General features: G+C 44.5%; 1 protein-coding gene across 2 annotated transcripts in view; it reads left to right on the forward strand.

The window, feature by feature from the left end:
* Positions 1 to 7,284: 7,284 nt before the first annotated feature.
* The window catches only part of LOC134467680 (ankyrin repeat domain-containing protein 1-like), an 11,709-nt gene continuing 6,954 nt past the window's right edge, over positions 7,285 to 12,039 (forward strand). The window contains exon 1 of one of the 2 annotated variants that reach the window (XM_063221534.1): positions 7,285 to 7,489. In XM_063221534.1, coding sequence (XP_063077604.1) covers positions 7,466 to 7,489 — 24 coding nt within the window. In that variant the 5' untranslated portion in view covers positions 7,285 to 7,465. Of the gene's footprint in view, positions 7,490 to 11,841; positions 11,984 to 12,039 lie in introns of those variants that run through there. The other variant, XM_063221533.1, reaches the window with a different exon arrangement.

The following is a 12,039-nucleotide window of genomic DNA, read 5'->3' on the forward strand; positions in this document are numbered from 1 at the left end:
TCGGATGAACCTGCTGACGCGTCTATGTTGTCGTCATGGTTCGTTTGGAAAAAACAATCATTTTATTTGCTTTCATCGCAAACCAACTTCCTGATTCCCAAACGCTCAGATTTTCAGTGTGAACACACGAGTTGGTTCGAAATTAGGTGCAGGACCTATGTCAACCAGAACATGCCTCATCAGAGACTGGCTCTTTCAGCTCCCAAACCTATTAGTAATTTAATTGACTACAATTTAACCACTGGTTGCTAAATTCTTATCAATGACTCATTATTATTAAGTGCTGTCAATTTGGTAGATATTATTTTCAGTGTAATTTATGCACTTTTCAGTGACTGGTGTGCATGTGGGTGTCTGCTGTACACGTTGCTCTTCATTGACCTCTCTAAAGCTGTACTTTAAGGAGCTTTCTTTAGTTTGCGGTCAGTCGTTTTGGCCTTTGATTGTGGACTTGGCGCCTAAAGCTATGGCTCGGGTCGTCTCATGCAGGGCTGTTGAGTCAGCTTTGACCAGGCCCAGGACTGTACAAAGTCATCTGAAAGGGCCTCCTCCACCCAATACATACAATGTATTTACAATGGACCTGGGACTACTGACCCATTTGCAATCCCCTGTTGCCTGCCCCCCTGGTCTCATGGCTATGGCTATTGCTGTTGTTGCTCCTAAAAGCCTTCAGCTTTGTGCCATCACTGGCGATCCTACAATGACTAGTGCCCTGGACAACGGCCCGCTGCTGCAAACCAAACACCCCCCCCCCCACACACACCCCCCCGACCCCCAAAAAAGATGGCAAAATCGGCAAAAAAAACCCCGCTTATAATAGCTGATAAAAAAAAATGCTACTACCATGTTATTGTTGCAATACAGTAGTATGGTAATAGCACACCACAGACATAACATGTTAATAGTGGTAATTGGTGATTTTCGAAATGTAGTCGGGGGCAGGGTTTTGGCATCGCGGATGCCACCCCAGTTGGCCAGTCCCTTGGGCCGCCCCTGGGCTCGTAAATGTATCCTTGGTAGGGTCGCCTGTCCTGGCTTAGCCTCCGCGTTACAAGGAAGCCACAGCTGTCCAGGTCACCTGCCAACACCTAGAGTCGTGCGGCCCCTTGCAAAAACATGCAAAAGAGGCCATATTTTCTTTGCAAAAGCATGCACACACACACTCTCACGCACTCACACACATAGATCTCCAAAACACATGCATACTCACATCCATGCACACGACCAACATGCAAATTCACAAGTACTATGTATTTCAAAGGCGTGCACACGCACACGCACACACATCCCATGGCCACGATGTCAACACACACACACACACACACACACACACACACACACACACACACACACACACACACACACACACACACACACACACACACACACACACACACACACACACACATACACACATACACACAAACACACACACACACACACAGTCATCATCTTGGAACAGCTGCCAGTCCTGTGACAAAATACATGCGTGACTTTCAGCTAGTCAGGGCCACAAACACACACGCACACACGCACACACACACACACACACACACACACACACACACACACACACACACACACACACACACACACACACACACACACACACACACACACACACATGCTCCATGTGTGTGTGTGTGTGTGTGTGTGTGTGTGTGTGTGTGTGTGTGTGTGTGTGTGTGTGTGTGTGTGTGTATTATTTTCCTATACTCTGCAATAAGTATATTCCTCATTATCCAAGGCAACGTCTCAACTTGTGCTGGTGACAATCATGGCTCCCTGCATGGGAACACTACAGCCATTTGAAGTGGACAGTTTTTGACATATGTGTGTATGACTGACTGTGATGTATTCTGTACTGTATATTTGTTCCACGGCACAAGGAGGTGTTATCGATATGATAAGATGTGTAATATGATTGGTGACGTCATGCCCCCTATAAATATGAATGTTCTGGACTTGATCATTCTCTTGAGTCTTGGCCCGCTCTCAACATGGCTGGAAGAGCAGCTTGTTAATTTTCTACAAAATAAATATGCCTTTCTCGTCTACCTTTCTGTGTTGCCCTATTGAACTCCTGCTGTGTGTTAGTAGCGCTCCTGCTAACAACAGTTCTTGCACATTATGCTTTTATGTAATTAATTATCATTATGAACCATGGACCATGCATGTGTGTCTGGCACAAATAAAGAATTGGTATCGTGATTTATTTTTGCATTTTATCAATTCTATAATCATTTGATTGATTGTATTTAATTAGGAGTTATGAGCTTCTCAAGCTTGCAGGTTTTCAAGGGATACATACTATTTTCAATCACAACCCTTAACTGTTGTTCTTCAGGACAACTTCCAATCCAAACTACTGAAGGGGGGGGGTGAGGTCACTCAAATACATATGACAGGCTAGTGACCTCTCACCCCGTGTAATAGCCCCTTATAGATTAACAAGTGCTCACGAAATCTGACCGAGGGGGCATTAAATCGTTGCACTATTTTGAAAGCCACCTACAGTACTAGGAACAGCAGGGGAGTGTTGTGTTGTGTGTGTGTGTGTGTGTGTGCATGTGCGTGTGTGTGCGTGTGGGTGCATGTGCGTGTTTGTGCGTGTGTGTATGCGTGTGTGTGTGTGAGTGTGAACGTGTTTGTGCGCGTATGCTTGTGTGTGTGTGTGTGAGTGCAAACGTGTTTGTGCGCGTGCGTGTTTGTGCGTGTATGTGTGTGTGTGTGTGTGTGTGTTGGCGGCATCATGGGGTCATTGGCAGTAAAAGAAGGAGCCAGCAGGTTTTGTTACAGCCTCACTTTTACAAGCTATTCCATGATACACCCCGTCCTAACACGCATGCAAGCACGCACGCACGCACGCACTCTCTAACACACACATGCAAACACACACGCGCACGCGCACACACGCACACGCACACACACACACACACACACACACACACACACACACACACACACACACACACACACACACACACACACACACACACACACACACACACACACACAGGGCCATTGACAGCTTTGGCTGGGCCAGAGACAAAGCCATCTCCCCTGTTCAGTACAGTGGGGACCCTCTGTCCCTGGGCCTGGGACAACTCATCCTTTTGTCCCCCCAAGTCAGCTTCCCTGCGCGCACGTGCGCACACACACACACACACACACACACACACACACACACACACACACACACACACACACACACACACACACACACACACACACACACACACACACACACACACACACACACACATAAGGGTATGGATGGTTGGCGTTATTTGGAGTGTGTGTGTGTGGGGGGGGGCGTTGACAGTGAGACTCATTTACAGGTTGGACGCTGCGGTTTCGTTTAATCTCATTCCAGACTGTCTTTCGAGAGGGGAGAGGGCAGATATGCCTACAGTGGAAACTTCCACATGTTGTGGAAATGTGAAAAAATTGTGAGGTTGTGATATAAAAGTCTAGGTCAGAGACTCAAGCCACTCATCAGACCATACAGTGAGCGATACAGCCATGGCAAACCGTAGTGTCACCATTCCAGCAACTAAATCTGGGAGATTTTTTGTGACCAGTAGCGTTTTGGAGAGCGCGCACATCCAGATAAAACAGGTGCCTGACTTAAACTCGATGAAACATGAAAAGAGAGAAGGTCCGCACTCTGTTGATGCTCCCCGTTTATTTAACACAACGGTTCGTCGGGATACTTTTCAGATTTTTTGTGACCGCCACGTGGCAAATGGTGTTTGTTGGGGGGGTCATAAACAGGGCTGGATTAACACATAGGCTAAATATGGCTGCCGCCTAGGCACCCCCACCAGCCAGGGCCCCCCCCTGATTGGTCAAAGAAAGGAGGGAAAACAATTTAGCTGAATTGCAGATACGGTATTGAAAAAAAAATCGTCTCACCTCTCTAGTTGGCAGATATCAGACTATAGCTCGGTATTACTAAGACACTGTAGGCCTATACGTATGTCATTTTGTCCTGGATTTTCTCTCTGAGGGGACCTTTCGCAACCTGTAGCATAGGGGCATCTTAATCTTGCCCTGGTCATAAACTAGGGGAGAATACAATCAGGGGTGGAAGAAGGGTCTGAAACACAGTAGAGTCTCGGGGGGGAAAGTTGGCAGGCAGGTATGATTCACAGCAAGCCTGACGGCTGACCCTACATGCAACGCAGGGCTGTCACAACCAGGCAAGCAAACTAGGCAATTACTAGGGGCTCCCAGCTAAAGGGGGGCCTCCTGGCAATGACTGGTTATGGCCTTCGACAGCAATAACAATCGACAGCAATGACATTTCTGTGACTATGGCAGCTTTGATACAGTTTTTGAAATTGAGGGGGAGACTCTCCAATAGTTTGAAGAGAGCAAAAGGGCCCCAAGTCACTCTTCACCTATTGAGCCCCCCAGATACATTGAAACAGCCCTGCCTTCACAGGCCTATGATCAGCAGGGGGAGGGTGGCATCATGGTATGTCTTGTAAAACTTGAATCTGAGTGCCATTGGGGACAGCATGATGTCATGGTCGGTAAACGCCTGTCCAAGGGCACATGGTCGAAGCGTCACAATTGAAAACAAACCTTGGTCGCACTTCATATAAAGTTCACATTTTAAGTTCAGTTACATTAACTGCCTACAATTTGACTTAATATCAGGAAACATTATGTACTGGCACTGTATACTTTAGGATTGGGGTTAGGTGTGTATACGGAGTAGGCAGGCGGACGGGCACCGTCTGAGTGTGTGTGTGTGTGTGTGTATCCTTTTTACCAGGCGAGAAGCTGTTCTCGCCATGTGTGCATGTGCACCTGTGTGTGCATTTGAGTAGTCTATAGTCTAAATAAACTAATGCTTAAAATGGGCCAGCCGTGGCCTAATGGTTAGGGAGGTGGTGATTAGATCAGAGGGCTGCAGGTTCGAAACCCGCCCTCAGCTCTCCCTACACTCCATCCATAGCTTACAGTATTTCTCAATTGGTTTTGTACATTTCTCGAATCTCTCACAATTTGCAAAACATAATATTCATTCTCAAAACAGCTTTAACAAATGGCAAAACACGGTGGATAACCTGCAAAACCGAGTCTCTTGCTCAAAACCCTTATTTGTCTTTCAAAAAACAAGTTTTTGTGTCAATGAACGTATCAGCGCCAGCAGAATGGTTAGTCATTGTGTCATAGTGTATTGACAAGCTAGTCAAATCAATTTCTCATGTTGTCAATTGAATAGTACACTCTTGAGGATCTTTTCTGAAGCGAAATGTTGTTTAGATTGGATGGGAAATGTTGTAAATTCAGTTTTATATTACATTGATCAGATAAGATTGAGATAGTTTCATGCATTCAGTGACAAAGCTTTTTGAGTGATATGACAAAAGCAATTGATAATGTACGAAATCACTGAGAATTGTACACAGCCATGGCATGGTGGACGAGAGCATTTGCTATATGCTGAAAACAATGAGAAACTGATTTGACCATGTGCACAGGTAACACCAGGAAGTCACAATTGAACAAAGACTTTTGAGAATCATTTTTCTGTTGTGAGAAATGTACAAAACCAATTGAGAAAAACTGTAAGTGCCTAACACTACACTACAGGGACTGTGGCCAGTACTCTGTAAATATCCGTAAGTCGCTTTGGATAACAGCGTCAGCTAAGTGTAATGTACTATGTACTATTTGAGTGTTTACTGTAAAATTTGTCCCTCGCATGTGATAGAATCTATGCGGCTAGCACAAATGGGGAATTCTCATTTTGACGGGAAACCCCTCCCACCACTCTTTCTTTACGAGAGCACACCTTCCTTTTAGTAGGTGCTAGAATGGACATTGCGTCAACTGAGAGAACACTGAAACCACACTCACATTCACAACGTCCCCTTTGTGTTTTGGGGTTAGGGTAACCTCCGACACTGAACATTTTCTGCCTTCGCATTTTATTGTTCATGTGATATATATACAGTACCACTAGCACTTTTCATATTTCTATGTGAATAATGTAACGTATCCATGTGACCGTCACGTCTCTGAGCATTCTGTACAGTCAGTGTGCGTATGATATTCAACTGACCTATACTATATTTTCACATTCCTCTGTGTACTACTTTGCAGGGGCGGTCCTAGGGGTGGGCTGACTGGGCAATTGCCCGGGGTTGCACCTGAGAGCGGGTGGCCCCAATGCAAAACCCCACCCCCAATGATGTTGTGAAAACTGAAATATAACTAAAATAATAATAAACATATTAAATGATTAGTATTTTTAAATCATTGAAAAAGTGTTAATTCCACGCGATCACCGCACTGTTGCAATAATAACACATTATTACTGGGTTTTTTGACAGCTATTAAAAGCGTTTTTCGTCGCTTTATATTTTTTTCATTGGGATGGGGCCGCAAAAGGGGGTGGGTACAGGAAGGGACGTTGCCCAGGCTGCAAATCATTGTCGGATCGCCACTGCTATACTGTGTACCAATTTGGTATATATACAGTACCTCCACATCTGACTGTACTGTAGTGTGTTTATGATATTCACCTGACCTATAATAGATTTTCACATTCCTCTGTGTACTGTACGGTGTGCTCCCCTCCATCCATGTGATATCCTCTCTGTCGTCTATAACATACCTCCACATCTCCGAGTCGGCGCCTGCTATTCCAGCAATGCAGGTCCGCGTGTCTCACACGTCTTTTTACTGCTTGTCAACATGAGGATATGCTGTCCACACACACACACACACACACACACACACACACACACACACACACACACACACACACACACACACACACACACACACACACACACACACACACACACACACACACACACACACACACACACACACAGAGTTTGCACTTAACAGGGGCTCACATCATTCGCACAGACGCCCGCCTTGGCTTTAAACGCCTTCAGTATTTTTACAAGTCAAATATTTGTTATGCTAGCTACCAGATTAGTTAGTGAGTTTGGAAAAAAAATCTGGTATTTGTGGCCCGCCTGCCCCCCTGCCTCTCAATAAATAAACATCTCCACAGGCGTTCTGACTTCACATGGTCAGTACCCATACAATGCGAAACATGTTTGTTTTTTTCAGTGCCGTAGAACTCTACAATACTGCAGAAAAAGATTCTAGAATGTAGTAAAACGGTATAGAATCTTGGCGACTGACCCACTGCGCCCCTTGCTATTGGCTGCGGCGGGCATACCTGTCGAGGCACGCAACTTGAGCGTGCAATAATAATTAAAAAAGGGAGCACATGATTGGGTGTAGTTTTGCGCAAGACGAAGCCGGAATGTTTATCTAGGGTCTCTCCACCATTAAGTTCAGCATCTCCCCTGGCATCAGTGCACAGCACACGGAGCGCACGCTACACTGCTACACTGCTACACTACAACAACAGCACAGCAGCCTTATTGAGGAAGACCAAGGACCCCTGCAGTTTGACTTTATGGATCTTACAAGTGTCAAAACTGTAAATATCCCTCCTTTTTTGCAGTAAACGCCTCTAATGTGTGTTGTAAACTTGTGAGTGCATGCAGTTACGGATGTCTGCAGAAGACAAATTTTAAATGCATGCGAATGTTTCAGTTAAAGTGGCTTGCATCTCTTTCAGTTTTCAGTTTTCCCTTTAAAAATAATTAGTTACACATACATTTTTTTTTAAATAATTTAGAAAATGCCCCAAATGACCAAATTCTAGCCCGTCATGATTGCCTGTGAACAGACCTTTTAAAAGACACTAAAAGTATGTCACTGAATTTTGGCATGCTTACAGTATCTACTGAGAACTTGAAAAGTAAATTATTAAATGCAGGTGTATGAAGATATCTATCCGTCATCACTGCAATCCCATAATAATCTTCAATTCAATTATAAGGATGTCAGGGATTGAATGTCGACAAGTGAAAGATTTCTATTCCAACATGACATCAACACTTATCAGTACACACGATGACAACACTGATCCTTTCTTACAAGCTTTTACATACACGTCTGAGCCAGGGGGCTTTTGGAGGGAAGGTCAGGAAGAGCGGCTGCTATTTGCACCTTCTTGTTTTGAGCGTTGTACAGTGGCAGCGCACCTGCTTCTGTATTTTTAATAATATATTTATATCTCCACGTAAATGCCATTTGATGCATCCGCTAAGTCAGGCTTTTATAATGACAGCACTGGTGGTCGGCCACCTTGTGCTGGGGCTGTGCTTGTAAACATCACAGTAAAAACTCTAGTGTTCATTTAACACATAGAGAGTCGATTTGACATCTTGTAGAGTATATTTGGTCCCAGCATACTCTATTAAGTGTTGGATTAACACTACATTTATTGTTATTGTGCACTAAACACTGCACTAAACTCCTTAGGTCATTGCAAAGCAAAAGTAACTTTCTGTATGAGATACAGTAGAATAGATCCTCACTGCAGTGAGGATCTATATATAAATGAGGATCTGTATATAAATATCATCATCATGTTTTCAGTTTTTTCCTTTTTACAGTAATTTCTGTCAAAAATCATTATATTTAAGTCCTTGCCATACAGGACCATCACCAAGTGTTCAAAATATATTTTCTAAGTATTGCAGTATTGCCCCCATAATATCCTCGATGGCTTAGTGAAGACTCAGCTTCCAAAGTTACCAGCTATTCATTTCTGTCAGGTACTAAGTGAGAGTGAAAAAGAAAATGTGCCATTATGTAATTACCCTGTACCCACATTGACCTCAACAGAGTCTAAGGTACAGTGTAAGCACACAGTCTTATGTTCATACACACACTTTTGCACTGTACCTAAATAATGTAACAGGGACAGTTTTACCCCATTCCTCTGTGAAACCAACTACTTACAACCATCCTTTGCAATATTTCACAAAAACACAATATTTCATTATTATTTATGTGTGTAGGGATATAATGAATAAATATAATATAATATAATCAATGTAATTAATATGTGTGTTGACTGTGAAGGGAAAGGCTGAAACTAAGCGTGTGTGCAGTTGCGAACTCTCCTATATGAGGCCACACGAACTCTACTGATGAAGAGGTCTATTTAATGCTCGAGACGATTCTCTTTTTTGGAGTGTCCTATTTTGTGTCTCCATCATGGAGTTATGGTTATGGTTATGTCTTCATATCTGGGTGCCACTTAGCTATGTCTCTCATAGTAAAATCCATATCTCCGCCGTAGCCATACTTGCCCACCCGCCGCGACCGCACTTACACAGGTAATCAAAGAGTAAAGGACTGTACTGTCCGCAGGGGTCAATGGGAATGTGGTCGATTTGACATTTAAGTCCAAGAGGGTGCAGGATGGGGATGGGATGGGGGTGGGGTGCGGTGCGGTGGGGGCGAGAGATCGGATCCGGCCGTGACTGTAAATCCTCCGGAGCCATCTTGACATTAACGGGGGCGCGTTATTCGTTTTTTGACTTCTTCATCTGGTGTTTTACAAGGCCGGGTAGTGTACAGCGTGTACTTGTAAAAAGGGAAAAGACGGCAGCTGTCAAAGGACCCCAGTTCTTCCGAGTGACTCATTAGAACAGGTGATTTATTGACTGTGGGGTAGGTGGGTGGGTGGATCAGAAATAGTCTCAGGTAGTTATGAATTTTATCACTCCAAGTGGTGGAGGGGGGGGGGGGGCAGACACCTAAGAAGAACCAAACAAAGCTATAAACACGGCCTTTCAGGCATTGAGGGGGGCACACAAGCGGAGAACCAGAAAACATCAGATATGATTATGTTTACTTTTTAAATATCAAAAAGAAGAAATAATTGAATCTACATTTTTTCTGTCATTTTATGGACTTTTGAAAATTGTGCGGAAGTGTTCTTTTCTTTTCCACTTTGGACATTGCCATTTTCGTTCTTTGTTCTAAACCTAGAAATGGACATTTTAACCCCATAATGTCCACCATACCTTCAGTGGCACGCTGTTATAGTCATTGAAAAGTTAACTCCCATAGTACAAAAATACTATGACATACTATAACACAGGGCCTTTAGTAATGTACTATGACTTGGTCTTTGCCATTCTGGTAACAGAAAATGTATAACTCTATGTCTTAACTGGTTAAATAAGTAGGACAAATTAATTTGAATTTACAGTATACAGTAATATGCAGTGGTGTACATAGACATGAATAAACCGGCATAGTAAGTAATATGTATGTCACTCGTACTGAGAAACTGTGAGCCATGTCGTCCTCTTTCATGCATCTGGAAGTCTGGCCAAGTGGCTATATCAGTGTCAGGCAGATGAGGCAGCTGTTACTGGTAAGCCTGACAGAGGCAGCGTCACGCTTAGGTTCGGGAATGGAGGCAAGGGAGAATGGCAGTGTTACACTTAGTGTGCATTCCAATATGCGACCTTACGTCCTCCACTTGGGCTGGTGTCCTCACATTTTGCTGATGCCCCGCCTCCGTGGAGAAAACAATTAAGTTTCCCCCCTGTCAGCCTAGCCAAAACAATTTTTGGGGGACTATTCTTCATTCACCATCCTGTTTGAAAATGAGAAAATAACTTTACAATTGAGCTTTTGCGAGATATTGAAATCTAATGCTGTTGTCAGTGATGTCATCACAATGTATTGTTTCCTGGTACGAGGCCACAAGCACAAGTGGAGGACGCAAGGTCGCATATTGGAATGCAGCCTTAGCGTTCGGGAATGGAGGCAAGGGAGAATGGCAGTGTTACACTTACGGTTGGGGAATGGAGACAATGGATTCTTTCCAATATTCTAACTCCCATCCTCCACCTGTGCTTGTGGCCTCGCGGTTCACTGACGCACCGCCTCTGTGAAGAAAACAATTCAGTTTCCCCGCCGTTAGCCTGACCAAAATCACTTTTGCAAGACTTTTCCCCGTTCAACACCCCGAATGGAAAGGAGAAAATGAATCCTGAAAGTGAAGCCTTTGAATTGTGCTTTTGTGAGATATTAAATTAAACTTCTTTCATCAATGACGTCTTGCGACGTCATCACATGGCCACAAGCACAATGGAGGACGGGAGTCAGGAGAATGGAAAGAACACAGGGAGAATAGCAGTGTCACACTTAAGATTCTGGAAGGGAGACAGGGAGAATGAGAAGAGAGAATGCAGGAAAAAGACAAAGGAGAGGAGAAGAATGGAAAAGAGGAGAGGAGAGGAGAGGAGAGGAGAGGAGAGGAGAGGAGAGGAGAGGAGAGGAGAGGAGAGGAGAGGAGAGGAGAGGAGGGGAGGGGAGGGGAGGGGAGGGGAGGGGAGAGGAGAGGAGAGGAGAGGAGAGGAGAGGAGAGGAGAATGTAGAAGGTGCAGCCAAGCAGTGCCAGCACACTGCCCTGTGATTTGGTCAGCAGGTGCTGGTAGTGGTACTGTATGTGTGTCTGTGTGTGTGTGTGTGTGTGTGTGTGTGTGTGTGTGTGTGTGTGTGTGTGTGTGTGTGTGTGTGTGTGTGTGTGTGTGTGTGTGTGTGTGTGTGTGTGTGTGCCAGACACTGCTCATGTTTCACAGCCCATACGTGTCTCCAAGAACAGGTTGCAAGCATCCCCCGCAATAGCCCTCACCTTCCCGAACACGCTGTTGACATTAGGTCACGCCCTGCCGACAACGCGCTGCGACGGGTGACTATGTCTCTCACTTTTGATGGTAATAGGCGGCCGCAAATGGGTTCACGGTGTTATTAAGTGTGTGTGTGTGTGCATGTGGTGTGTGCGTGTGTGTGTGTTTGAGCGTGCATGTTTTTAGGGGGGGGTGTCCAATATTGGTAATGTGGCTTTGATTAGCACATGACTTCATCCTTTTGCACACACATACAAAAGGTATATAAGACACAGAGTGAGCCAGAGCCTCTAGGGACACTTCCATCTCACACTCTTTTGAGGAGTAGAGCGAGCTAAGAGATTTCACATTTTGTGGACTACTAGAAGACATCACACATACATCTTTCTACCATGGGCAGACTTGACAGGCTTGGCTTTGAAGAGCTGGTAATTACCTTTTCTTTAAGTGTATGGCAAATATGTGTTGTTAATTGAGTTTCAAC

The sequence above is a fragment of the Engraulis encrasicolus genome, chromosome 17 (genome assembly GCF_034702125.1).
Source record: "Engraulis encrasicolus isolate BLACKSEA-1 chromosome 17, IST_EnEncr_1.0, whole genome shotgun sequence".
NCBI lineage: Eukaryota > Metazoa > Chordata > Actinopteri > Clupeiformes > Engraulidae > Engraulis > Engraulis encrasicolus.